Below are 27,139 nucleotides of genomic sequence, written 5' to 3'. Positions count from 1 at the left end.
CAGGCTGAGAGACGGTAAATTGCATTCAGGACCTCACAGGAGATTAGCTTTAATTTTTAGATGCCTCAGGCAGCTTCACTGTAGCCAGAGGGTGTGCAAAAAAGTATTTTAAAATAGAATTTACCACAAGCAGTATATGTGAACATACTTTCACAAAAACGTAGTTAATTTTTTCCCCTTTCCTAAAGAAAATAAGATCAGTTACCACTACTACTCTGAAATCAGTATTAGACTGTCAGCTACCAAGAAAACATACGACTACTAGAATTTATGCCCTCACCTTCATGCATTTTAGCAAAGAGAGTGAGAAGGTTTCCGTGTACACACTTGATCAAATTTGGTAAAGATCAGCATAGAGTAGAGCAAAGTGATTTGCAAATTCTGACCAGTGCAAGAGAATATCCATCAGGGATTTTACTCCATTATTTCTCCTTCACTCTCACTTAAAAGACCTTCATCCAAGTATCTGCTGCCTCATCCCCATGGGTTCAAGTCATTCTGATGCTGGAAAGGGGAACAAGAAAAAGCAAGGGATACTGTTTCTCTTTCCTTGTGACTGATGCCACAGTTCTCTGTGTATTGAGAGAGAGTTGCTACCTGAGAAAATCACCCAGTTATTACAACTCTTACAACTCTGATTGATAGCTATATATGTTCCAGACTGCTAATGCTGGTTCTTAGTTCACAAGCTGAAGAAAGCATTTTCAGAACAAAGTGGTGATTTCTGAGGTCCTTAATTTAGGCGTTCTTCTCTGTGCTTTACGCCTAACCTGCAAGTAGTACAGAAACCTTCGCACTTGTCCATCTCAGCTCTCATATAGATGACTAATAGCAGACATTCAGAAGATGGCCCACCAGGGCCAAGCTGGGAATTGGGAAAGGGGGCAGGGGGATGAAATATGAGAGTATTTAATGCTAAAGAGAGAGCCAAAGATCTAGTCTTTGTGCAGTGACAGTACAGGAGAGCCCAGCAGCTGAACAAGTAGTTACAAATGGACTGATGTTAACAAAGCCTCATTTTCTCATGAATTTGTGACTCATGGTTGAGGGAACAGCATCAGGGTCTGAAAAGGAGAAGCCGTACTTTAACTTCCTTGGCCTTTCAGATACTCTACATCTTTCCTGCAAAAGGGGAATGCAATATGACACCCAGTTATAAACCTTATTAATCTCTTCTATCTTGAGGATTTGGCTGCTGTAGTATTTCTACCTTACTAGAGGAAACAGCTTAGCCACACCATGGAAAACAGGATTCATCATGATTATTTCTTTCATGTAAACAGTGAAATCTGTGAGTTTATCAGTGTTCATGTGCTCAAACGATAACATTACACAGGCTCTGTAGAAATCAAAAATTTCAATTCTGGATCAAAAAGGTAACATGACTTCTGATGGCAATCATGCTTTTCAATTTTTGAAGTGCTAGTGTTTTAACAAAGACGGCCAGGGACACGAGCTAGAGTTTTGCAGCGTTGTAGTTCCAGCACATCAGTTACCAGCCACTACATTAGAATTTATAAATGGAAGATTACTTAAGAGCCACCTTTCTTAAAGTGGCTTGTGTTACTACATTAACTAGGGCAAGCCTTTGTTGTTTTCTAAAGCTGACCAAGTTTTTATGATTTTTGTGTGGTTTTTAATTTGTTTTTTAAGGAAGTCTGACTATGGAACTTTAGAGTTTGAATAATAATTGCAAATTTTCAAAGCATCACACAATATCAAATCGTAGATTAATACTCCCTATCCTCATTCCCCTTCCACCAAATGTAAGGCAATCATACTTTATAGTACATTGTCCAGTTCATCCAGATTAAAGCAGTAGTTCATCCTCCCCTGTCCAAGGTCATGTTTACAGCTCTCCTCAACAGATTTGCCCTGAATATCTCCTTTTCTGCTTGTGAGAATAGTTAATTCCCCCCTGTGTAGTGCTGAAGACTCAGAGTAGCTACTGCAGTGTATCCCTCCATTCCTGGTATTTGTTGCTTCCTTTCAGGAATACCTTTTTATAACGAAGATAAGCTTAGGCATGGCTAGCAATTGGCTTTAAGAAACAGTACAAACTGCATTTTCTTCAGAACCAAAGTAGTGTATAGCATTATTTAGCTTTCCATGTAGTTTTTCCTCCCAAGTTTAAAAATGAATGAATGGAAACATGCATAGGAACCATGCTTTGCTGCCCCTGTATATACCTGTGACATTCAGTGTCACAGGTCAAGAAACAGCCAAAAGTTTAAGCCATTGCAGAGGCCACTGGATTTGTGTTCAAGGTTCACTCATTTTTTCCTATCTTCTATTGGCTGTCTTTATTTTACATCTCTGCATTTCTTTATTATCAAAAGTTATAACTGGGCTTTATTAGAGTCATGGGATGATAGGACTGAGAGGCAGTAAAATCCACAGCAAGAAATGTCGCAGCAAGAAACTGGTTCCTCTCAGAGGACACGAGCCCAGCTGCCAACAGCGCCAGTATCTGGAATTCCCTGGGTGACTGAGTTCAGTGTCATTATCTGTCGTGAGTATACAAAGAAAGGAAATAAAAAAGAGGGACAGATTTCCCCCACAATCCCCAATCTTATTTAATCAATGGCTTCATTACAGCCTCATTGTATTACGGAGATTTCACAAGTCCTGTCTAGGATATTCACATTAAAAAAACAGCATTAACATTTCAGACTAAATCCACATTCTTCATACTTTACTGTCATACATTATATGGATGCCAAGGACAGCTTTTAGAATAATACCACCCATCCAGTGGATGAGTTTGTTTTCACTGCTTTGATTTTGCCTGTCTCTGAACTCCCAGATTGTTTTTTTATCTTCAGGCTGCTGGCACAAAAGTAACAATTGGAAAATGAGATATTGGCAGACAATCGCTCAACAAGCTTTTTACCTTTTCAAGGTCAGGTTTAGTTCCCACTTCAGTAAAAATTATTTCAGACATGAGCGGAAGTATTCCTGCCTGCTCAGGAAGATGCTGGACCACCAGAGGCTGACTTTATAAAATCCTCACGAGGGCCTTGTCCCATCCGTGGTACCGCACTGAGCCTTTGTCCCAGAACAGAGCATTTCTGTTTGCTCCAGTGAGGTGGAGACTGATATCTCCTTCATGATTGTTCAGGTTTCACACAAAGGGTCTACTCTGCATGACTGGCTGGAGCAAGCAGAAGAGGAAGGGTCAAAAACTGTCACTGCAGCATGTTTCTACTGAAACTCCATAGTCACGATAGGAAGCAGCAAGGGCTGCAGAAAACTCAGGACAGAAGAAAATGGCTAAGTTGTGAAGTCAACAGTTTTCACAGAGCGCCTAGGAATCTGCCAGCTTTGGTTTATTCAAGCTTTTTTAAAGTGAGGCTGTACTCAGTAGAATATCCTGCTTTCTGTAAAAAATAAAGCAGCATAATTCAATGGGGAGATATAATGACTATCTTAAACAACTTAGTGACCCAACCCAGCCTGAAAAATACCACCTAAGTATTTTCAGCAGCAGTTGGTGAGAAAGCAGATGTGGCATCATGTTAATGCTATCAGAGACTCAGTGTATTGTGCACCTGCTGGACCGAGCTTTGTTTCTGAAGAATGTTGGGCTCCATCACTCGGGACCATAACGAAAACTGGGGGAAGCGTGGGGAGACTTACATCTGTAGAAACCAATTATTTCAGGAGAAGATGTGAAGTTCGGGAGTTTTCCCGCAGGCAGGCTCTGGTTTCTTTTGCTCCCCCTGCTGCCTGAGAAATTTTATGACAGCTGGTTTCAGCTTTACAGCACCCTTCGCAGAACACAAAGTTCAGAGAAATCTATACTGACTTGCATGCATGCGCCTGAGGGATAATTGGTATAAGAGAATGCCCTTGTGATTCAAGTCATCAGAATTATGATAAACCACTTTCAAATATGACTGTGGTCTGACATTTTTACTGCACACAGATCCTTTTTGCTTCATAGGATCACAGAATTGTTCAGGTTGGAAGGGCCTCAGGAGTTCATCAGGTCCAGCCTCTGGCTCAGAGCAGGCTCAGCTGTGAGGTCAGGGCAGGTTCCCTGGGACTTTGGCCACTCTGGTCTGGAAAACCTTACATTTCCCACACAAGAAAAGGACCCACTTTCTACCCGCTTCAGAGTTACAGGACACGTGAGCACATCATCATGATATCCCAACAGAGCGTCTGACTGCGGGAATGTTCAATGCCTCCATTTGGGCTGATCAATTTTTTTTTTTTTTTTTTTTTGGTCTTAAAAGCAGTATATCAAAAACTCCTCAAAACTGCCACAACTGTGCAAAGACCGCTCTTGACATGATTTACAACAAAGGTAGCATAAGATTCTGCAGGCCCATTCTGGTGTGGGCCAGGCCGTGGTATGCAGCAAGCTTCCATAACAAGCCAGTGATGCTGGCCTCTGCTGTTGTTCCATGCCCAGCAATTTCTCCACAGCTTCCAAAGAACTTTATGATTATTTATAGCAGTATGTTTAAAAAAAAAAAACTAACAAAAAAAACCCCCTGAGTCTTTAAAGGTGTCGTGGTTTAACTCCAACTGGCAACTAAGCACCACACAGCCACTCTCTCACTCCCCACCCCCAGCAGGATGGGGGGGGAAGAGAACTGGAAGGGTAAAAGTGAGAAAACTCGTGGGTTGAGATAAGAACAGTTTAATAATTGAAATAAAATAAAATAATAATACATTGTAATGAAAAGGAAAATAACAGAGAGAAATAAAAGACAAGTGATGCAAATGAAAACAATTGCTCACCACCAATGACCAATGCCCAGCCAGTACCCAAGCAGTGGCCCCCCGGCCAACCTTCCCCCAGCTGTATATGCTGAGCATGACGCCATATGGTATGGAATAGCCCTTTGGTCAGCTGGGGTCAGCTGTCCCAGCCATGTCCTCTCCCAACTTCTTGTGCACCCCCAGCCTACTCGCTGGTGGGGTGGGGTGAGGAGCAGAAAAGGCCTTGACTCTGTGTAAGCACTGCTCAGCAATAAATAAAACATCCCTGTATTATCAACACTGTTTCCAGCACAAATCCAAAACATAGCCCCATACTAGCTCCTGTGAAGAAAATTAACTCTACCCCAGCCAAAACCAGCACAAAAGGCAACCAGTTTTTCACTTGGTTATTTTCATCTTAAACTCACATGTGATCCCGAAGATCTGAGGTGCAATTCAAAGCTGAGATTTGTAATAAGGTGTAAAGTAGATTTCCTCTGCCCTCACTGGGCACCATGTAGCGTAAACGGGCATAGAGAGGTCATGAACAAGGCATGGGTTAAATTAGTTAAGATGCAATCCTCAATACGTACATAGAACAATATTTTGAGGGTAAAACACCTCTCTTGGACAGCCATACTTCTGCAAATATAGCAAGTTCAACAAATGATAGGAAACATCTGCTGAGAGTTGTTTTGCAGGAGAAAAGTATGAACTGCATTTCATCACAGAAGAACCTTTAGCAGGTTAACAGCACCCTTCCCCATGGTAAAATCTGTTATCCCCATCTCATTCCAGGCTGGTATATGTCTAACCCATTTTTAAAAACATCCATTTTGGATTCCATAGCTTCTTTCTGAGGAACATAGAGCCATACTGTGTCTTTGTCACCAGGCAGTGTTTCTTCTAACCGGAGACTGCACTGAAGTCTAGAAGTGCTGTACTGTTGTTCATAGCTCACTGCAATACTCTTTTGTGCCTTATATTTATCAATGAATGTCCCAAGAGGCAGGCAGCTTTCTACAAGTGCCTAAAAGCAAATCAGTCTAGCACCCTGCAGATTACTATACACATGACAATAGCCTTTGTTAGCATAATATATTATAATGCATTATGTAGTGGGTCTCTGAGGTTTAGTAATCCCTGTCAGCAACCAGAATAAATGGAAATAGCTTCCCGGAGATGCAGAGCCTATGAAAAGACTGTTAGTTTTCAAGAACTACCAGCATTCAAACTCACACATGCAGCATCTGAAACAAAATCTCATTAACAGTCTTTCGTCACAATCATTTGTGAAAGTCAAATGCATGAAGTGTGCTTAAGAAAGGGGTTTAAAGAGAAGCTGGACTGAGCACTACCAGTTTGATACTTTCCGTGCCGAAACAAAGATTTGGTGCATTCTCTCAGGCTTGTTGACAGCAGAAGTTTCTGATGTGTAACCTTTTAATATGCCTAACACTGCATTTGCTAGCTGAGAATAGCAAAATTGCACATGAAAGTGAGCACACCTACTTGCAGAGAGCATCTAAGCCACAAGTGAGAGGTTTCTTGAGTTTTTTTAATGCACAACTGGATTGGAAAAAAAAAATCACTAATATTAGATATTTTGTATGCACAACATAATGCTGCATGGGATGAAGGTGCACCACAGTTACCGAACACCTGAAGCCCTAACTGCCAGCAACTCAGACCATGCAGCCAGGAAAGGGCATCTCTTACTCTGCACTTGCCCTGGTCTTTGCGCCTTTTCCTTAGGCAACCCCCAGTGATCTTTAGCAGGGTACTAATCTAGCTGGAGCTTTGATCTGATCTAGTATAGCTGTACTGATTTTCTTACGCCCCTGTAAATTACTGACATATTTAATAAAGTCTTTCAAATTTTACTACTGTAGATCAGTTAAAGATATGTTACCCAATAGCATGACCCTTCAGATCAGTTCAAATGATTAAAACACTTTCAGAAATACTTAGGTTACTGTTGTTTATACAGAGATAACACCACCATAATAAATACTACTGTCTTTACTAGGGCCTGCATATTCTCTGTAGTGTTCCACTCTCCTGTTAATATCTTCATTTTTCCCTGTGTTTTTAAAATGCTCATCAATGCTCAGCTGAAGTTCTGTTTAAATGATCAAAGGCTTTAACAAAACTATCCTTTAATATCATGCTGCGCTCATACCATAAGATAACAGAAAATCAAGTCAATTCTGTTGCTAGAATTCCACAAGCAAAATCCTTACTCCCAAAGCACTAAAATGCTTCGGCCTCAGCGGAGTTGCTGAGTACAGGATTCATTACTGTATATAGCCATTGCAGCCAACTGCAATTGCAACCTGAAGCTCTAGTGCCATTAGGCATGTGTGTTGCTAGCCTATGCTGAAGCATTTACTGTTTCATCTTCACCTCTTGATGAGATGAAGGTATAACTGTAGCCCTACCCAAACCTATTTATTCTATTTTTAACCTTGCAGACACATGTAGAAAGACATAAGGGAGAAGGGGAAACAAACAGTGTTTAACTAAAAGAAAGATAGGAGACAGACATACTATAGGTGAATCTGTTTCCTAAAATCTTTCCTGATCTGAACCCCAGAAAGTTACCACTGCTTACTCCAGTAGATCCCATCTCTACTTCTGTGTGCCATGCTCTCTGTTTCACTGGATTACTTGCATCATTTCATCTGTTACCATCTTATCCGGTCTCCTTTCTGATCAGACTTCACCCTTTACCAAGGTAATCACAAACTTCACACAGACCACTCAGCATCACAAAAAGCTAAGACTTCATCTTATTTTCAAGATACCTCATCTGTAATAAAATCAGTAGCTGAAATACCTTTCCTCCTTTGCACATTTAGTGTTACTGTTTTCCTGAAGTAGAGCCTGTTTTTTTCCACTATATTTTGAATTTGTCTTTGAAATAATGTGGAAACTTCCCCAGTTGCAAGTGCTCTAGAAGTTAAATTGCAGAGGGCTTGCATGATGCAGAGCATTAATTTCTTCTCCTGAGGCTTTGTCCCCTGCAGGCAATGAGAATATCATCTGCTCATAAGATGACAGAGAGGAATCTCTTTGCAAAATGAAACTAGTTATGAATAGTGCAACCAGAAGACAGAAGCATGCTGAGACAGAAATAGAAGGTCCTTCTGCTGCCATGGCTCACCTCCTCAAACTACTTATTCTTGAGTTTAGCAGTCACTGCCATCTTTACCCACCAGCTGCTATGTAAGAAGTGCTCTTTGAAGCCATTTATCAGCACTGACTCTCTGCCGATCAGGGGGCGGGGAGTGGGGAAGACTGCAGTTTGCAACAGCTGAGGAGGAATGACTGCATACCACCTGGGTATAAGTCATTACCTCTGATTTGCAAACTGACCTTCCTCCTGTAGGAGCTGGACGGAGATTGAGTCTGTTGTTATTAAGGCCAGATACAAACTTTAACTTCAAAGAGAGCAGGATTGAGAACAATGCTTTTGGTCACTTATTTGCTTGCCTGTCTAACCATGCTAGACTATTCTTTCAAACGGCTGTTGAAGAAGGAAAGGCTGCTCTATTTGCCTTTTGCTAGCAGTGGGCAGACTCTGCTGTTAGCATAAATGTATGGAACCTTGCAGCAGCAGTAACTATACTGCTCAGTAGGATGGTAATGGCATTGTGCAGTACGAGCAGCGTAAAGATCTTTGCTTTCATGAAAACAGCAAATTATAATTGAAGAGTGGACATCTTTGCATCTTATTTTGTTTATTGGACTTTGAAGAAAGATTTGACAAAATATTCCCTGTCTGGTTGCTTTACAGGTCATCTGCAGTAAGAGTACAAATCATTGCAGTCTGCCTAATGGCGTGTGCAACAGTGAAAGAATTTGCTCTTGTCACTGTGCAGTTACTTTTTAATTACTGGATTCTCAACCACACAACCTTCTCTGCTCTAGATTGGCCCCTCTGCTTCAGTTGTACCCTGTACAAGTAGTTTGGCAGGAAGAGAGAAGTGCTGACTAAAGCAGAAAAAACTCCATGCTCAGTTCATTTGTCTTCTGCTCTTACCTTCCTCCACTTGCTATTCTCTGTATAGGTGATGGAGATACACCGCAGGACAGCATCAAATTAGTCAAGCAAAACATTCAATTGTGAAAAATAAATAGTGGTTCCTACCCTAAGAAGTGGAGAAGAAAAATGAAGACGAGCCTTTTTGGAGGAAGGTGAAATGTTTTGTTCACCACACAGGCTGTCAGAATGCGAGACCTCCCACAGGCCACTCGATCACAGACCTTGGGAAGCTTCTGCGGTCTGGGTACTCATAGGCTAAACAGAAAGGACAATCTCTGGCACACAACCAAAGAATGAGGGTGAAATCCCAGCTGTCTTGGAGGTGGTAGGGCTTCAAAGTGTAGCTTTAAAAGCCATCTGAACATGTAGGGATGTGACAACTGGATAATAAAGAGAAGAGCTAGATACTATGATGCTAGCTTGTGGACTAAAGTACAAGACAGTGGTTATAGAGTCTTACAGACCCATCAGATTATACAGCCAGTGCACATAATTTACCTGGTACACTGGCTTGTAACCTGACAGAGGAGTGCCAGAGCATTTAAGGTCCCAAGTTTTGCCCCATTCAGTCAGCTCACTTCCTTAACATCTGCTTTACTGTGAGAATAACAGGAAGAAATCACTTTTTAAACCACAAAACCAAGTTAAATGACAAAGTAGTTATACTTGAAAGGATGTCTGATACCCCTTCTTACAGGAAAAGTCCTGTAAGGGCTGTCAGCACCATTCTTCAGTGAGTGCCTTGAACTGAAGCTGGACATGCCAGCTGCCAGGAGCTTCCTCAGCCTGGACTGAAGCCCTGCCTCAGGACTGACCAAAAAATTAAACAGCATGTACTACCGCTGTACCATTTGTTGGGGGGTTTTCATGGAAGTTTTCCTTTCATGTATGGACTAAACAGCACACTCTTTAAAATAACAAGACTTGGTGGATTTGTGGCCTGAGGGCACCGTGTCTGCAGGACTATGCTGAACACCTTTGCCTTGGTATCAGGGATATTACATACCAACAGTACTAGTATCAGCAGTGTGTGTAAACCCCTCATCTTAGATTTAGATCAGATCTCTGGGTCTTGGAGTACTTCAAATCTTTAGTTATTAAAACATTAGATAATCTGTAGGAATATGGGTGTCTTAACCAGAGCAAGTACCGTAAAAATCAAGTTTCTTACTGCTTTTGTAACAATTAGACAGTTGAAGTACAATCATTTGGAGGCACCATACAAATTCTTTCTATATGCGTCAGTCCTGGTATGTGAGGAACATGAAGAGTAGGAATTGCCTCTGAAGTTAGCATGCTTCTCTTACTTGTGTACTCTGTGTATTTGCATGCAAACTGTATATAAATATACTATGTGTACACTAGATTCTTACTGCATTTAAATATTTTAAAACGTCTTTAATTTGTTGCAAAACAGTGCTTTGAGTATGTTTCTCAAAGTAAAGGAAATTAATTCTGACTTTGTTTCTGAACTTTGCTTGTGATTGTTTCTTTTCCAATATTTTTGATTGATTGATTTGAGAGAAGTGAGAATCTGTTTTCCACTCTTTATTGAGAACAGCAAAATTGGTCTTGACTTTTGGAGCATTGAGCATCCTCAACTTAAGTCAAAGGCAAGAACTGTTGGTGGTTGGGCTGGCTCTCTGAAGAGCCTTTTAAAACCTTCCCTCCAATTTCTTCTTGATTACAGTCAGACTGAACCGTAATATTTGAATTGTTAGAATCCAAGCCCAGCAAACAAATACTCTGTTAGGTTTGCATGCATGTGTGGGGTTTTTTTAATGACTGCTTCGTAAACTGTTGAGTCAGGACTATTGCTTAACATGTAAGTTTTGTTATTTTCTTTCATCAGTCTGTGTGCAAAGAGGCAGAAACATAGGAGAACAGTTAAATAAAGTGATTAAAGTTAATAATAAAATATGGCTGCCTTACTGATTATTAAAACCTTAATTGTTGCATGCTACAGATCCCTGAATGCTGTAGGAAAGCAAATGTATTTTTATTCTTTGTATCCATCTTCTTCCTTCATTTAATACCAGAAATACCCATCAGTAAACAAATGTTTTAGACCAGGAGGGCCTGTCTTTTGTTGTGCTTCCTTTCTGAAATACAAACATTTCTTAATTTTGTTCTTCCTAGCTCTGTTTTGTGATGTTTTGGACGCCAAATGTGTCAGAGAAGATTTTAGTTGACATAATTGGAGTAGACTTCGCTTTTGCAGAGCTGTGTGTTGTTCCTTTGCGCATCTTCTCCTTCTTTCCAGTTCCAGGTAAAAAAAAAGAAAATAAAAACTCTGTAACCTCAAAACCAAACCAGCTTTGAGGTGTGGTCATAGAGTCTGGCATGGCTGTACATACAAGAGTGGCTAAATGCATGCCTAGCATAAGTAACGTGTTTTATATTGAAGCTGATGTAGCCCAAGGCTATTTACATCGGTAGTCAAGATACAAATGTTGCAGTAAGAGCAGTCTGTCATTAGGCAGATTTCTGACTGTCAAAAGTCTGAATTCTGTCTGTTGTAGCTGACCAAGAACACACACATGAATGGCAGTAGCAATACCTGCATGCCAAGACTGAAATTAACTGTTTGGAATAGCATCTAGGACCAGCTCCACAGGAACATCACCTCCATTAGTCTCCCCTTCTGCTGCCAGACTCAGTGGCACTTTCAGATATCATCACAGCATAAGAAATCTAGAAAAAAAGTTAATGCCCTTATTCAAGAGAGAGGCAAGCTTGACAGCAGTAATCAAAATGTTTCCCCTCAAAAAATTTCCGACTTCTGTAATCAAAAGCTACATCATCTAGTGTTTTCTGCTTATATGACAAGATAGTTTTGTAATAAAGGTAAACTCCAAATATAAGAATAGGTACATGTAGATATCATTTTTTGTGACTAGCTGTTATACCATGGACCACACAGGAGCTAGAGGGAAAATTTTCCTTGGTATGATTTCTGTTTAGGGAACTGATATTCTTTTAATGAAGAAAACAGAATGGACCATCTAATAAATTGGTTGTAAGAGAACAGCTCTCAGGAAGGCTTGCTGTCTATAACTGGCGCTTTGTCTTTTCAAAAATCAGTATATTAAAGCAATTTGGACACAAGATCTACTTCATTTCTAGTAGGGCTTCCCAGTGTGCGAAGTTACCAGAACCAAGTTTCACCATGGTTATTTCTGAACAGTGCTCTCTGCATGAAAAAACTTCATATGAGATGACTGATATTTTTTTACTACTCTTTCCTCCCTTTCTGCCCATTCCCTCCCCTTCCCCTGTTTATGAACAGTGACGGTCAGAGCGCACTTGACTGGTTGGCTGATGACTCTAAAGAAGACATTTGTGTTGGCACCCAGCTCAGTGCTGCGGATTATCGTCCTCATCACCAGTCTCATTGTGCTGCCTTACTTGGGGTAAATCATTCTCCTCTCCACAGAGCTGATGCGTTTGCTTTCTGCTTCACTCCTGTTTCCTGTCACTTAATAGCTGAATTTGGGTAGCTCAGAACATTTTCCCAAACTACTAACCATAATATAAAGCCTAAATAGTGTCAATATCTGGAAAAGAAACATTTACAAATTCACAAGTGTGACTTTGCTCTAGGCAGGCATGACAGTGATGCCCCTTTTGAAAAAATAGGCAAATGTCAGAGAGGCAAACAAGTATCCTACAGGGAAGTTATTTCCATTCTATTAAATGCACTGTTAAGAAAGCCAATGGAAGAATATCTTGTTTATAAGTTAAATAATCTGTTCTACAGCACTCTGTACAAGACTTTGAATTCTGTGTTTCAGAACTCAGTGAACAGTGAAGCCATAAAACAGTCCTTTAAAATACCAGTTATTCTTTTTGCCAGTGCATTATGTCTTTGAAGGAAATATTTCTAACAACAGACTGATTCTATATGCCAGTGGAAATATAATTATGAATCAGGCATTCTTACACAACCATGACTACTTTCTTTTTATGCCGCCCACAGAGTTCATGGAGCCACTCTGGGAGTAGGATCCCTTCTAGCTGGTTTTGTAGGAGAATCCACCATGGTTGCAATCGCAGCCTGTTACGTCTATCGGAAACAGGTAAGAATTGGGCTCTGCGGGCTCTGGTGAAAACAGTTGATGAATATAGTGGATTTTAGTTCAGATTAAGAGTACACTTTTGAAATGTAACTCCCCAGCATCCCCAGTTATGCATCACCACTTACTGAATTTGGTTTGCTTCCCCATGCAGTTTCAAGAGGGTGCAACTTGGGAAGTCTTTGGGTTGAAATAAAACCAAAAAGTGCCCTCCAACTGCTAGTGGGCATTCAGGCCATGAGACTAGGACATGCTGGTCTGACGTAAACCTCTTGCTCCTCAAAACATGTGTATCATGGATATCATGTCCTTACCACCACCTGTTTTGCACTGTAGATATGCTACTATAGTACAACATAGCTTCTTTATGTAGACATAGGAACTACTCATCCAAGCTTAGGATATGTATATGTATATGTATGCTTTTATTTCTTTATAAAACCAGCTCTGCTGAAAATGGACAAAAAGTACAGTTGCTTTTTTTTTTTTGCCATCTCAAGTGGCTTAAAACAAGATCTACTCCTGCAGCAGTAGAGGATAAGAGCTTACAAATACTTAAACAGGCAAGGATTTCTCATAGACATACTTTTACATATTTCACACGCTACAATCCTGCATGTGCAGAGTAGTAGTGGTACATGGATTTCAAAGAATATTGCACTAAATGAAGGCAAACACAGGATAAATATTGGCTAGGTGGCTGGGTACATCACAGTACCTGCATGTTGTGCCGTTCCAGTTATGTGTTCAAGGTACTGTGTAGGCACCAGACCCAACTCCAAGCCGAAATGGCATGGTGTGTACATCATTCCATGGTGCAGAAAGACTCTGGATGGGAGTAGAAAATGTAATCTATGCATTTACTTTTTTTTTTTAAATTAGACTTCTTACAAAAGGCCAAGCGAAGATGCCCACCACTTCTATTTTTAGCAGAAAAATACAGAAGATTGAATATCTAAAAGCCTTATGTTGGAGCAAACTAAAACCAGTTTTGATACGTATTAACAGTGCAGGCCATGGCAGTAGACCAAAGTGTACAAAGTTCATAAGAAAATAGAAGACCTTGATCTCTATCATGATTAGTCTGTCATGTTTTTCTTGAGCACCAAAGAGTAAAACCTGTAGACACTGAAATGACTGTTCTTGGCCTGTGGTTTCACAACATAGATCTATTTGGACTAACCTCCTCATCGCTTGTTTGTTACAGGAGTAGCTCATAGAGGTTTCTGGCCAGGGACATGGTGCTTAATTTTTTGCAGTGATGAGTGCAAGTAGTAGTAATAATAACTGTGCCAACCTGATTTATTCCCTTAGCAGAATTCGTATGTAGCTGACAGTATTGTCTCAACAGCCAATGTGACAGTGGCGGAGCCAACCAGTAGCTGTATATACCAACTTGTTTTCACCTACAGTGGTAATAAGTGGGCGGCGTTTGAGAGCTGCAAATCAAGTGTTGTGCAGACACTTCTAAAATTTTGAAACTCTGATATGCCCAACTCAGCTGAATCAATAATACCTATGGGGGATTTTTTGTCAGCTGTACAAGTGTTTTCTGTAAAACTAGTCAGCCTGCTGAGAAATGGATAATAAGGAACAGATGCTTCAACTTGTTTTGTAGTGGGGCTGAATGCTTCTTAGCTTTGCTAATCCAGGACATCCTGGATGAATCATAGGACTCTTGAATGCCCTCCTGCTCCTGCTAGCCAAAAATACTCTAATATTACTTGGCCTTGATGGGGTGGGGGCTCACAGTGGATCAGCAGTATCAAGAAAAGCCAGAATGCTCAAATCTTGTAAAATTCCTGAAGTTTGACATTTGAGAGGTTGAGAGGTTGAGAGGTTGCCACCTCTGTCTCCCTCCCTAGAGCAGCTTATCTTCTTTCATATTTTGTTTGCTTTTCTTTTTTTTTTTTAGTAAAAAGTCTGTGATGTAAAAGATTCCAGATGCTCTCTTCCCTCCAGTCATGCTGAAGCCTGTTTTGGATGTTGCTTAGCATAAGAAATGCCTCTATTATTGCATTTATGCTAGAAAGGAGAAAGCTGGGCCCCAGGAATGTTATGGAAACCTTCTAAGTTAAGACAACATATTAGTGACAAGCCATGAATATGACACAAATATCCTAGCTCTTAATAACATACTAAGAAAAAAAACTACTGGCACCTTGCTTCTCCCAGTGCCCAAAGTTTGCAGGACTGTGTTCATGCACAACTTACTGATAGGTTTCCAAATGCTTGTTTCAATCTAGAAAAAGAAACGGAATGAGAATGAAGCAGCTACAGAAGGTGAAGACTCTGCAATGACCGACATGCCTCACACAGAGGAAATGACAGACATCGTAGAAATGAGAGAAGAGAATGAATAATAAATGGGATGCAATTGTTCTCTGCAGGGACGATTGGAGTGACACTTCAGCATCTTGTCGTCTCTCATACTTTTTTGTTTGTTCATTTTTATTTTTGTAATAAAGAGGCCTTGATTTAAAAGGTTTCAGATAAATTCTCTAGCATACTGAGTATGCTCTCACTGATGAGGGACCTAAAAAGAGGTCTTTGCTTCTTTTTTTTTTCCCAGTTGAATTTGTTTTCTCACTCCATGCAAGCATAAAAGATACAATTGCATCACTGTAGAGTCTTCCTTACTTATGCATCCACCTTCTCTGGACAATCTGCATTTGTCAACCAAAGCCCTGCTCTCTGTGCGTGCGTGCGTGCGTGTGTGTGTGTGCATACACTTGCACACTCGCACACACACGCGTGCCACTGGCTCAATGCTACTGCCATAATCCTACTCCCTCCCCTCTTTCCTTTTCCTTCCTTTTCTTTATGAGAAATGTTAAGGAAAAGAAGTTTGGAATACAGAGCTTTATTTTACTTGCTTGAAAATTACTTTGCTACATAAACTAATATACTATGGTGAACTATATCCTTTTGTTTGGCCTCATCACTAGAGCTTATACTGCACAGGGTACAAAACAGGGAGGAACGTGTAAGTCTCCACGCACAAACTGGAGAAAAACAGGTTCCTCTCTCCTGTTAAAAGTGTGTGGATGTGTATATACACACACAGGTACATAAACGGAGACATACATATATATATATTTATATATATATATGCATATGCTAAATAAAATACACATGGGACAAGAACTCTATTTAGCTTTCATTCCATCAGAAAGACAGTAATCTTTTGGAAAATGTAAACATTTAATTCACAATTTTCTTGAATCGTTAAGCCCCACCTTACATATAATTTTCTTTAGGAAAAAAAAAACATGCACTTTCCTCTTGTGAAGAGGGTGATGGCAACTGATAGACTTTGACTGTATTTGAATAAAAAAAAAAATAAATATTGACAAGCTTTACCAAAGTTCTTGTCCACTGATTTAACTTTCATTTTTAAAGGTTGATTTGCTCTATATTCTTATTTCTGGTGCCTATATATAAAAAAAAAAAAATCAGATAACGTGTGCAGGATACCATGGTATATCACATTACTACACATAGCTCCATGAAATTTTTTATATAGAGATGTACACATACTCACACACACGTGTGTATATGTATATATACTTATATACATACACACACACACATATGTATGTTTTGCTATAATATATTTACCTATGCAGTAGATCAAAATCCACATGGTGAAGCTCAAGTACTGGCGGTCCTCCAAGTCGTGAATTAGGGCCCTTGATTATACGTTAGCTCTCAAGGCAAGGGTTGCGTGGTGGTGGGAAGCTGCTCACATCAATCAGTGAGTGCTGTACTTGGAGAAGGCGGCAGGTGCTGTGTGGTTGTGGTTGAAGTGGGCCTTAAATAACAGAGCGTGAGGTCGGGTGGGTGACTTGTGTCGGGTGGAAATGAAGCCTATATAAGAGGTGACCGAACCAGAGAGGGGTTGGGTGCCACTGGTGATGGCTGCAGCAGCAGCTTGTATTTCTGTGCTCTTCTGTTTGGCTGCGGGGCAGCGTTCGTTACCGGTTTGTTGTAGCTTGGGTTCTTTCAGATTGAATCATGCCAGAGTCTGGAAACCGTTACCCTCCATGCTATATCCATAAATCAGTTAATTTAAACCTTATTTAGTAAAAGTATATTTTTCTAAGTTGTGGAAATAATTATTTAATTGTGGACAAATTCTGTTTCTAGATTTATTTGCCAGGTAGTCCCAGCACTCGGAGAACTGATCAAAACTAAACATTACTTTAAATGTTATATCAATATATGTGTATGTAGACATACACATGTGTATAAATATGTATATTGTATATTATGTACATTTATTTTAAGCTACAATACATTTCCTATTTTTCCAAGTTCAGCTAAAAATGTCTCTAAAAAACTACAGAGTTGGCTAGTAACCAGTTACGGCTGTCATGAAAGGCATTATATCAATGAACTTTACATTTTGCTGTAAACATTTGTACCAATTTGTTACATGTACAAATGCAATAAGAAAAAATGTAGAAAGTATTGTGTTGAATGGCAGATTTGCAAAATCAGTTCATGATTAATGAGCAGTGGCACTAGGAGGGTAAGACTAAGTCCAGTAACCACACGTTTTCTGTGCCACCACAAGGTTGTTCTCCTCATTTCTGACGGTAGTTTAAAAAAAAAAAGATTTAAAAAAAAAACCCTCAGACAAATGGATTTTGTGCAGTATGTAGACTGTACACATTCATTAATACAGGCTCTCAAACAGTCATATGTATATAACGTGTATATAGACTGTTACAGATCACGGTGGCCATTTGAGGTCTTCTCTATTCATGTGGTTTTGGTTTCTCCGGTACGTTTGTATCCAAGTCCACAAGATGCAGTTTTTCAGGAACTGTAGAGGTAAAGCCAGAAAATATTTTTGTGTAATATTTCTTTTGGTACATGACTAAAATTCAAACAGCAGTATTTTTGAAGAATTTTGAGCATTACTGATGTAGGTTTCAAGGTAATAATTACACCAAAAAGTAAAAATTCGAAAACAAATTAAATGAAACACTGAAGCTTTTGCTTTAGACAGAAGATGAACAAATAGCGAAAACTGAATTGTTGGTCATACAGAACTAAACTAATGGTATTGTAAAACATCAATTTTCAATTGTGTGGGTGATACTTAATAGTCCTTTACTTTGCAAGATACCAAATGAGCGCAGGAGTGGTGGGATTTGGGCAAGAACTCAAGCAGTGATATAAGGACACGTGCATCGCATCTCTTTCCGCTTCCTGCGGGTCGCCTATTTCTTTATGTTGCTCTGCTGGATTAACAAAAACGCGCTGACTTTTCTGCAATGAGCAAATCCAAACCACCCCTCGTGCTGGCCTGGGCACTCGCAGATGGGCAGGCAGGCTGCTCAGCGGGACGGTGCGTGCCCAAGGAGCGCCCTGTCCCCGGCAGCCTCTGGTTCTGCTTCTGGGTAACGCTGTCAGGAGCTTCAGCGACCACCTGAAACCTCACTGCTCCAACTCCCGGTCGGTGGCAAATTCAGCTGGGCTGGTGAAGCAGCAGGGCAGCCGTCCTCCTCGGCTGAAGCCCCAGTCAGAGCGTTACTGGTCCCAGTGTCTCTGTCAGGCAGATGCTGGTGCACGTCCTGTCCTGCATCTCTTCCTTCCCAAAAGGACTTTCCTGAGATCTTGTAAAATGGCTTAGCTGTCTCTTGTGTTATTGCGTATGAAATTGCTTTCTATCTCTCTGATAAATATTTTCCAAGAGAAACCTGTTAGGTTTCTGCTTCGGAGAGCCAGAGTGCAGTCATCTCTGAATTCACGTGGAGGTTTGACCTTTCCAGACTTTCTTGAGAATTACTGAATTACACAGTCGAAGTTACAATAAAAAGAGGAACAAAGTTGATTTGCATCCTACATCTTAAATTTCAGACTATGGGAGAAGAGCTCACACAGCAGGAAATAAGAGCAGAACATCGATAAGCTGTGGATTAACGTTCCTCAGCTTTTAATACGTACGTAAAATTGTGTTAACTTGTCTTGAGTTTTCCTTTTACAGACTTAACAGGAAACATTGGGGTTTTTTTCCCCCTCACTGCCCTAAGCAGCCCTCTCACGCTTACCAAGTAGTGGACTTGATGGAAAAGGCTCTGTGTTTCCCAGCCAGTGCTTGAGGCCATTCGGGCGCAGCAGCGGGTTCCCAGGCGTGGGGCAGCCCCGCTCCCCGTCCCCCTCGCACAGCCATTCCAGGCAGGAGCGCCCAGTTGCCTGCTTGTCAGATAGAGCCACCCTGAGTGAGAGGATTGGGTGAGTAACAGAGAAGTCTTTTGTTTTCTACTCATTTTGCTGCTAAATATTTCCTTTGAGCGGGAGAGATTTATATCTGGCTCTTGCTCGGTGTTTTGCTGAATATGCAGCCAGAGAGGGAGCAGCCCGAGACGGAGGGCGAGCTGATGAATGCAGCCGATTCAGGGCAGGCCACGACGCGTGAACAGAAACCTTTTGAAGGCGAGAGCGCCTTCTTTTGTGGGATGGCGCCTCGTGTTTAAAAAGAAGGGAGAAAGGATGCTTTCAGGCCCAGGCGCTCGGAGTCACCGGGCATAGTTTTGCATTGGGCTGCAAGGTGGCAATGGGAACGGGGCGTCCTGTGGCTCCAGCATCCTGGCCCCGCCGCTGGCATCCTTGGCAAAATGCAGGACGGTGCAGGGTATGGAGAGGCAGCGGTATTGGTTCCGTCTCACTGAGATTTTGTGGTTGTGGCATGATCAGCACAGGTTTGAGTGCAGATGGGTGTCATCTGAGCATAGCTGCAATAGGCATTAGGGTATTGTAAGGCCATGCATATGTTTATGTATATGCATATGGGTGTGTATAGGAGAGTGTTGCGCAGACATTTTTATTTCAGCCTTATATAGTTCATTGGAACAAGGATTTAAGCCCAAACATGATCTTAATGTGGGACTAATACTAAGCTATTTAAAAAAAATTGCAATTTAAAGCTACATAAAAGAGTAAATAAACACCCTTTCAGCAGACCTTGTACCAGTAAGTTAAAGTATGATTTAGATCAGTAAGCTGAAATAGGGGAGAAAGGGGAAATGTTGTATGGGTATTGTATATCCAGCCTAAAGACAACAGCATGGCGTGGAGATGAGTGAATCAAGGGGCAGAAAACACCAGAGGTGTGGCTGCTGCCATTTCCCTCTCAGTTGCCCTGGACAGGGACTGAAGGATGAGGAGCAATGGGTCCGTAAGACACCACTTCTAAGTAGTGTGGTTTCTGAGTGGAGGAGCCATCTGAGAGAGGAGTGTGAAATATCTTAGAAGAGTATTCAAGCAGAAATAAACCGTCATGCAGGTTTTATAATGTGCAGAGGGGAGGCACTACATAGCTTGCTGTTTCTGAGTAACTGGCATTGGGGAAGTGTCGCATAAACGTTACTTAAACAAAAGACAAAATTATAACAATTTTGGTATCAAATTGGTATTTCCCAAATATCAGCTTAACCATAAAATGTTCATGTTTGCTTTTTTACTAGAATTCAAGTGCAGAATACCGTATTTTTTGAAGGGAGCAAGCTCCCGCAGAGGGGGTGTGCGGTGCAGAGCAGGCTGTGGGGGCTCGTGGCAGAGCCCCGGCGGGAAAAGGAGCTCCAAATTTATTCTGCGCCCTGCAACACACTGTATTCAGTTGCAGCCAGACAGTGTCATGAAACGAGGCAGAACTGTCAGCTTAGCAGCAAACTCGATCCAAGCGTGGTCCTGACCTGCAGAGCAGCAGGAGGGCGTGGGGCGCGGGGGAGCCCTGGCTCCCCGCTCAGGTCTGGACAGCTCGTGTAGATTTGCTTTGGGCAGCCAAGTTCAATCGTCGGTGCGTAGATGCACTCCTCAGCAAAGCCGTTGCCAGACTTCTCAGTAATTGGCACCTTCTGAACAAAAAGGCCAAAGACAAAATATGGGGGCAGAGAGACCAAGCCTTAAGCTTGGCTTGGAGCGCGTACTCACACAGAAGGGCATTTTGGCTGCAGCTTGTGCAAGTTAATTGTACGGTTAGAGAGTGAGCTTCAGTCTCAGCATTTCATAATCAAGATACCTCCTCTATTTCAGTAAAACAGAAGAATTGTGGTCTATTTTTAGGTGCTCTTTTGTCTTTGTAACCCTGAGGGGAACGTTTTCCTTAGTATTACCAAGACTTGTCACTGCTCAAATCAATTTATTAGTTTTACCTCATCATTATTTTCTGTCATTCCTAGCTCAGTGTCTTCAGACGTTTCCTTATTTTCTTCTTAAGGCTCCTGCTAGGCTTATTTTGTCTGTTGGCATTTTGAGAAGGAAAATGTAATTGTCATGCTGACTGAATGTCAAGTAATGCCATGATTAAAAGTAGCTTACAACAAAACTTTTCTTTGACGGACTGTTTTTTACTTTTTATTTGCTAAGCTGAAAAGGAGAGTCAAGAAGTAGAAGGAATTGGGGGGGTGTCTTTATTTAAAGTCAAGAATTAAAAGAATTAATTCAAATTCATTACTTAACTCCAGCCACTTTGTGACTTTCTAATGATCCATAAGACCACGACCCAAACTTTTCCAGCAAAGTTAGCACTGCATCCCCAGAGCAGCGCAGAATAGTTTGAAGCACTGGGAAACACAAGGCTTCATATATTTCACAACTAAATGTATAACCTAATGAGTTGGAGAGCCTGATTAACAGGAACAATCCATTAAGTTTACAATTTAGCTGGACAGGAGCAGCCTGATCCAATGTCTAAGGTGGCCCTGCTTTGAGCGGGGTGGGGGTGGGCTCGATAAGATGACTGCCCGCGGTCCCCTTCTGACCTAAATTGTTCGCTGATTCAATCAGGAACCTAGAGAGGTCCCTGCATCTCAAGGGACTTGAGACTGCTTGCCTTTTTTAGGCTTTCGGTTCAGGGTTGAGAGACAGTGCCTACTAGGGCTCTGCAATGTAGATACCTAAGCAAAAATCTGAGCTGCACAGATTCTTTTGCTGATGACAAAACTTTCATATTGCAGAGCCAGCTGTAAAGTACCCTCCCACCCTCTGGGAGCCCACAAGGAGGGCAAAGCAAAAATAAGCTATTGTATCTGCAGATGAAATATTTGAGTACTGTACTGCACTTTTTCAATTAACTCTCTAAGCAAAAACGCCTGAAACCAGCAAGCAATTGCATCTATTACCCGCTTCCTCCCATCTCTCTTCATGTGTATCATTCAGCATTTAAAAAAAAAGCTACCCTTTCTGATAATTCCCCTTTGTAATCAAGGTAATGCAAAGTAAATACTTACCTTAATGTCATAAAACAGCTTGGCCTATCTACAAATGAGAGCATATAAATCCCCTCTTAGGAAAGGATGTATTTTAAAATTGGAACAACAGCTTTATCCATAATTCAGCAAAAGCAACAGAAAAGCAAAGAAAAAAATTGCAGAACTGAAAAAAATAATTGCATTAACTTTTAATGAGAATACTGCCTGGGTGGAAAGTAAAGTGTATATACACATGCAGAAAACAGCAGAGCCTGGAACTAAGATGCATTGCTCAACTTTGTAGTTTGCTCTCCAAAGCAGCACTAATGTAACTCTGCTTTTGTGTCCTATTACAATCGACAAAAAATCCTTCCTAAGCTATAATGAAACAATTGGAAGGCTACAGGCAATAAGTTTACTGGTTACTTAGATCAACTGATTTTACCCACAGAGTTTGCAAGCACCACAAAATTGCAAAAGCAAAACCTCCAGAAAAATTGAAGGTATATATGCATTTTTGTAGATGACATACCCTTACTTGTTACCATCAACAAGCTTTTTAAAATACATCTAATCACCCTTTAAGTAACGTAGTTCAAAGTGCACTACTCTTACTTTAGGTTTAATAAAAATCTACCTGCAATATCTTGTATATTTTTAAAACGCAAACGCACAAGATGGGAAATTCAACCTGTGTTTTTAAACTGGGCAGAAACCCCCACCACCGTCATAAAGACAATCGAGCTTAGATCATGTCAGGTTTTGATCTTTCAGAACATTGCTCTCACTGCTCCATCATGTTAGATCAGCTTTTGGTGTTGCTGCCTCCGCCTTGGTTTCTTGAAGCCAGGAGCCTATGGAGGGTTTGTGGTAAGAGACACAGGCATGGCTGGAGGACCCCAGAGCTTGTCTGCTGAGAGGGAAGATGGCTTGAGGCAGGAAGCACAGAGCTCCTTTAGAAAGATGCGGTTTGATGGCTTGTCACTCCACCGCTGGGCGTGAGCTGGTGGCAGTGATCGTCCCCAGAGCTGGCTGTTTGGAGGAAGAGAAAAACATAGACGTTGCCCATTGCTGGTGGACTTGAAGTTGGGATTGCAGGCAGTGTCGGAGCCTCCTATGCTGCTTGTGTTATTTGTTCTGCAACACTGGCAGCACATGCTACTACCACAGGCCACAGAAATCCAAACTGGAGACCAAGGACGCGACTCTGTGTGGTGGAATGGCTGAAGTGTGTTTAATGGTGCTTGGGCAGCACAGCCTAGCAGTGTTTGCAAGCTTTGAGAAAGCCTCGCTTCATCTATATTGCACAGAAAGCTTCGGGGAGTGCCCGAGGAGGAGCACATGTGAGCAAGTGAGTGTGGAGGAGTGAGTGTGTGTATGTGGAGAGAGAGAGGGAGAGATGGCCGCAGATGAATGACTTGAAGTGTCTTTCGCAAGCACCCTGCACTGCGTTACCCTGCGAGGACCATACTGGTGGGCAGAGAGAACCATAACCCCTTCATTTATCATCTTTAGTGAAAGGTTCACTGGTCTTTAAAGGTTATCGGGCAGTGTTACTAGACACTAGTTACTAGATAAAGCCAAACTTTATAGTGCTAGGAGCACAAAAGACAGCAAACTTTGCCATGCCTTTTGCGATGGAGAAAGAAGCAAGCTTCACACATCCTGCTCTCTCCATCTTTGCATACTTGAGCAGGGCAAGCCACAGGGTCACTCTAGAAAGAAACTACAAAGGCTGAGCAAACGTAAAGGCCAGAGCAGAAGATGAGGACTATGTTGTCTTCACAGCAGGAAATCATCCTGGAGGAGAACCAAATTGTGTAGAGGTAACCCCCAGAAAGTCTCTCAAGGGAGACGCAGTTTCTGAACAGAGGTTCAGGATACCTTTGACCATATGGTGTGAGGTCAGACTGCACCATTTGTGGAGTAATACTGCAAGGATAGCAGGTTCTCCAATCTCAGAGAGGTGCTATAAGGATAAAATTCACTAATGCTGGTGAAAGATGCTTGGATATTACAGGGAACGGCGCCACAGAAATGCCTAAAAATATTGAATTCATATTTGCATGTTCTAATTGTGCCTTTGGGTTCTCTAAAATTGACTTGGTTTTAGTTTCATGGAAATACTTTTAAAATTGGGAGCAGGGGGTAGCACCTGGAAGCAGCATCCTAAAAAAGGGCAGCCCAAAGTTTGAAGACTTTTACTCGGGAAAGAGGGGAAAGGATGCTTGGGGGCCTCGTCTTTTCCCCACCTGACCCTCTGACCACGGAGTATTCTGCAGGACGTCTCGTTCTGTTCTCAGCAGGCTTACAACACTGAAAGAGGCAAGAGCAGTAGCTGGCCACACTTGAGGGCATGCTGCAGTTGCACTGGAAATAAGGTAAATTCTCTAAACACCTTTCTGTAGGGAAAAAGGCCCATTTTTTCAGTTTATTTCTGTAATTTGAAGGTAAATCTGAGAAGTAGGCAAATACATATTTCACCTGAGAGGTATCACTTGTTTTTTGTTTCTTTCAGAATATCTGTCAGTATCAGATTCAGATTCTTTCTTTCAGGATAAAGCTGTCCTTATGCAAAGCAGTGGGCCTAATAGCCATCCTCAGCTACTTAAACAAGTCAATTTTGCAAGGACTGTGGGTGTCAAGCCAGAGCACTGTTTGGGACTACAGTACAGGGATCCTAGATTTTAAATGAAATGTTACCTCATGCATCATTTTCTCTCATACTTGTAGAATTCCAGTTGATTTATCTCAAAATAAACGTTGCTTTCTGTATTTTGGACACTGCTAAAGCTACTGGTTTGGTTTTTTAATGACCATTTTGCTTTGCTTTAAACATGTGGGTTTTCTTTAAACTCTGAAGAAACCAATGAAGGTTAAAACTTTGTACATTTTTAAAATGACTGCTAAGGTCAAAAGTATAAAAGTACGTGTTGCATTAAAATTGAGTGCTGTTTATGTATTTAACAGAGATGTATGTTTTTGCATTGTTAAAAAGAATGATCTATGCTTTCTTTGGGAGGGGATCTGTGCTCCAATATTGTCCAATAGCTTTCATATTCTAGTTACTTTAAGTAAAGTTCTAACAGTTTGCATATGATTGATGATTCTGATTGCTTCTGTTTTATTAATTCTGATAATCTGACATGGTCTAAAGTGCTCTTCTCATTTGGAACAAGCAAAATATACCTCCTGGTGAGAAAGTAATCCAACACGTAAATTGTTTTTGAATTATGAGCATGATGCTGCCAACTGCAAGGTCTTAACTTGAAGTTAATGAAATCCAAAGGTATCCATAAAATGATGCAAGACAAGCTCTTTATTTCTACAAAGCCTCCAAGTGTTGTTGATATGGAAATACCACGGTCAGAATACTTTTTCCACACCAAATGTAGAACTTCTATCATTCCTGTTAAATAGACACTTAGTATTTAAAAGGAGAGCATTATTCTCATCAGGGCAGGGCAAACTCAATGTCATGAGAAGGTGCTTCATCCATCCATCTGGCAAGCCACCAAAGCTGTTCTTACGAAGCTGTGAAAACATTCCTTAACCAAAAATGTTTAGTGTTTTATTTCGAACGATGTGTCCCTTGGGTACTCCTGAATGACCGAATCTGAGACACCCAGAGCCAGCAAGAAGGCTGACTATGGGACCACAGCCTTAAATGTCTCTCCTGATGCAACACTTGAGCAGCCACTGTTTTTAAAAAGGTCTTGGAGAGGTACGATGGTAGGGCTTTGCTCATCCCTGCGACTGACCCCTCAGGACTCGGCCGCCTCAGCTCTCCTCACACTGGCCCACAGCAGAGATCCAGACGACGCTCTCAGAGAGAAGTCCAGCTTCTCCAGCCCACAAAATGACTGCCTCACATACTGTTTTGTATTCTCCATTTTAGGCAGCCTGCCATCTCCAGCATCCTGTATCCCTAAGCCTGGCCTGCCTTAGGGTCCCCCACGCCTTGTCAGCCCTTCAGTTCCTGCCTGCCTCATCTTGTCTCCTCTCCGTGGGGCTCCCTGACCACCCTCTCATCCCCCGGCATCTGCAGCCACATCCCCCCTGCAGTGCAGGGGTCGGCGGTCGCCCGGCCTCCATGGGGTGTGCCCCGTCTTCCCTGTGAAACAGGGAAAAACGGCAGCTCTGTTTCTCTTGGCCCTCAGAGCAGGGGGCCTTCGGAGACCCCTGAACTGGCTGTGGCTCTCGCCATGTCCAGCTCCCCCTTCCCGCTCTCCAGCCACTGACTGCTGTCCCCACAGCTGGAGAAAGGATCGGCTCATGTCTGGTCACACTCCTGCCCGAGACCAGGAATGCCGAGCAAGGCCAAGAATATAATTAGGGCATCTAAATCAGCAAACGATACCTCCCTTATGCGCTCACAGGCGCACGCTCGGTAGCTGCTGGCACCCACTGCTGCCTTCCCATGGCCGCTTGCAAAGAGCGTGGCCTGGCCTCGTCCAGCTCTCCCTGCCGAGAGCGCTGGCCTGGCAGGAGGCCGTGACAAGAAAAAATAGAAAAGAAAAAAAGAAAGGGCTCAGATAGGGCTCAGAAAAAGATACTGCCTCTGTGCCTGCCGGTCCTCCGCACCTGCTCATGAGGGCAGGGGCAAGTGAGCCAACATCCCCATGGCTTGGAAGGCCAGAGCCTGTTTGAAAACAGGTCTGAGGATTACGGCCACACTGCTTCATGTTGAGCAGATTGAGCAAGGCCAAAAAGTGTAGAGTCACATGCGGTGAGTTTGACTTTCTCAAACTAAGCTTTCTCTTTCAGGGACCATGTAGGCTTTATTTCTCTCTCTTGAAGCAAGAAAGGGTCAGATTGTAAGCAGGTAAAAAGGAAGACATGCAGTATGATGGCAAATAGCATTATTAATTCACCTTCTTTGCTTGCAGTCTTGAAAGTCTCCTCTCTCTCCCTCCCTCCCTCCTCTCCCATCAGCAGACCCCCTCTGACTGTTCCTCCATCAGTAAGGAGGACAATTAGCTCTTCCCTCGATGAGGTATACTGAAATATAATCCAGTTTATTTCCCCAAAGAGCACACATAGACCTCAGACGAGAGAGTCCTCAACCACAGACAGAAACCCTCCAGCTCCCAACGGCA

The 27,139-nt window shown here is 41.9% G+C and overlaps 1 protein-coding gene across 1 annotated transcript in view; it reads left to right on the top strand.

The window, feature by feature from the left end:
- ANKH (ANKH inorganic pyrophosphate transport regulator) overlaps positions 1-16,262 on the top strand; it is a 108,969-nt gene extending 92,707 nt beyond the window's left edge. Inside the window, exons 9-12 of the mRNA XM_072853117.1 lie at positions 10,901-11,030; positions 12,051-12,174; positions 12,741-12,840; positions 15,084-16,262. Of these exons, the coding sequence (XP_072709218.1) occupies positions 10,901-11,030; positions 12,051-12,174; positions 12,741-12,840; positions 15,084-15,200 (471 nt within the window). The 3' untranslated portion in view covers positions 15,201-16,262. The remainder of the gene's footprint in view (positions 1-10,900; positions 11,031-12,050; positions 12,175-12,740; positions 12,841-15,083) is intronic.
- Positions 16,263-27,139: the final 10,877 nt, after the last annotated feature.

The sequence above is a fragment of the Ciconia boyciana genome, chromosome 2, assembly GCF_034638445.1.
Source record: "Ciconia boyciana chromosome 2, ASM3463844v1, whole genome shotgun sequence".
In the NCBI taxonomy this organism is placed as follows: domain Eukaryota; kingdom Metazoa; phylum Chordata; class Aves; order Ciconiiformes; family Ciconiidae; genus Ciconia; species Ciconia boyciana.
This window is presented reverse-complemented; position numbering and strand designations above follow the sequence as displayed.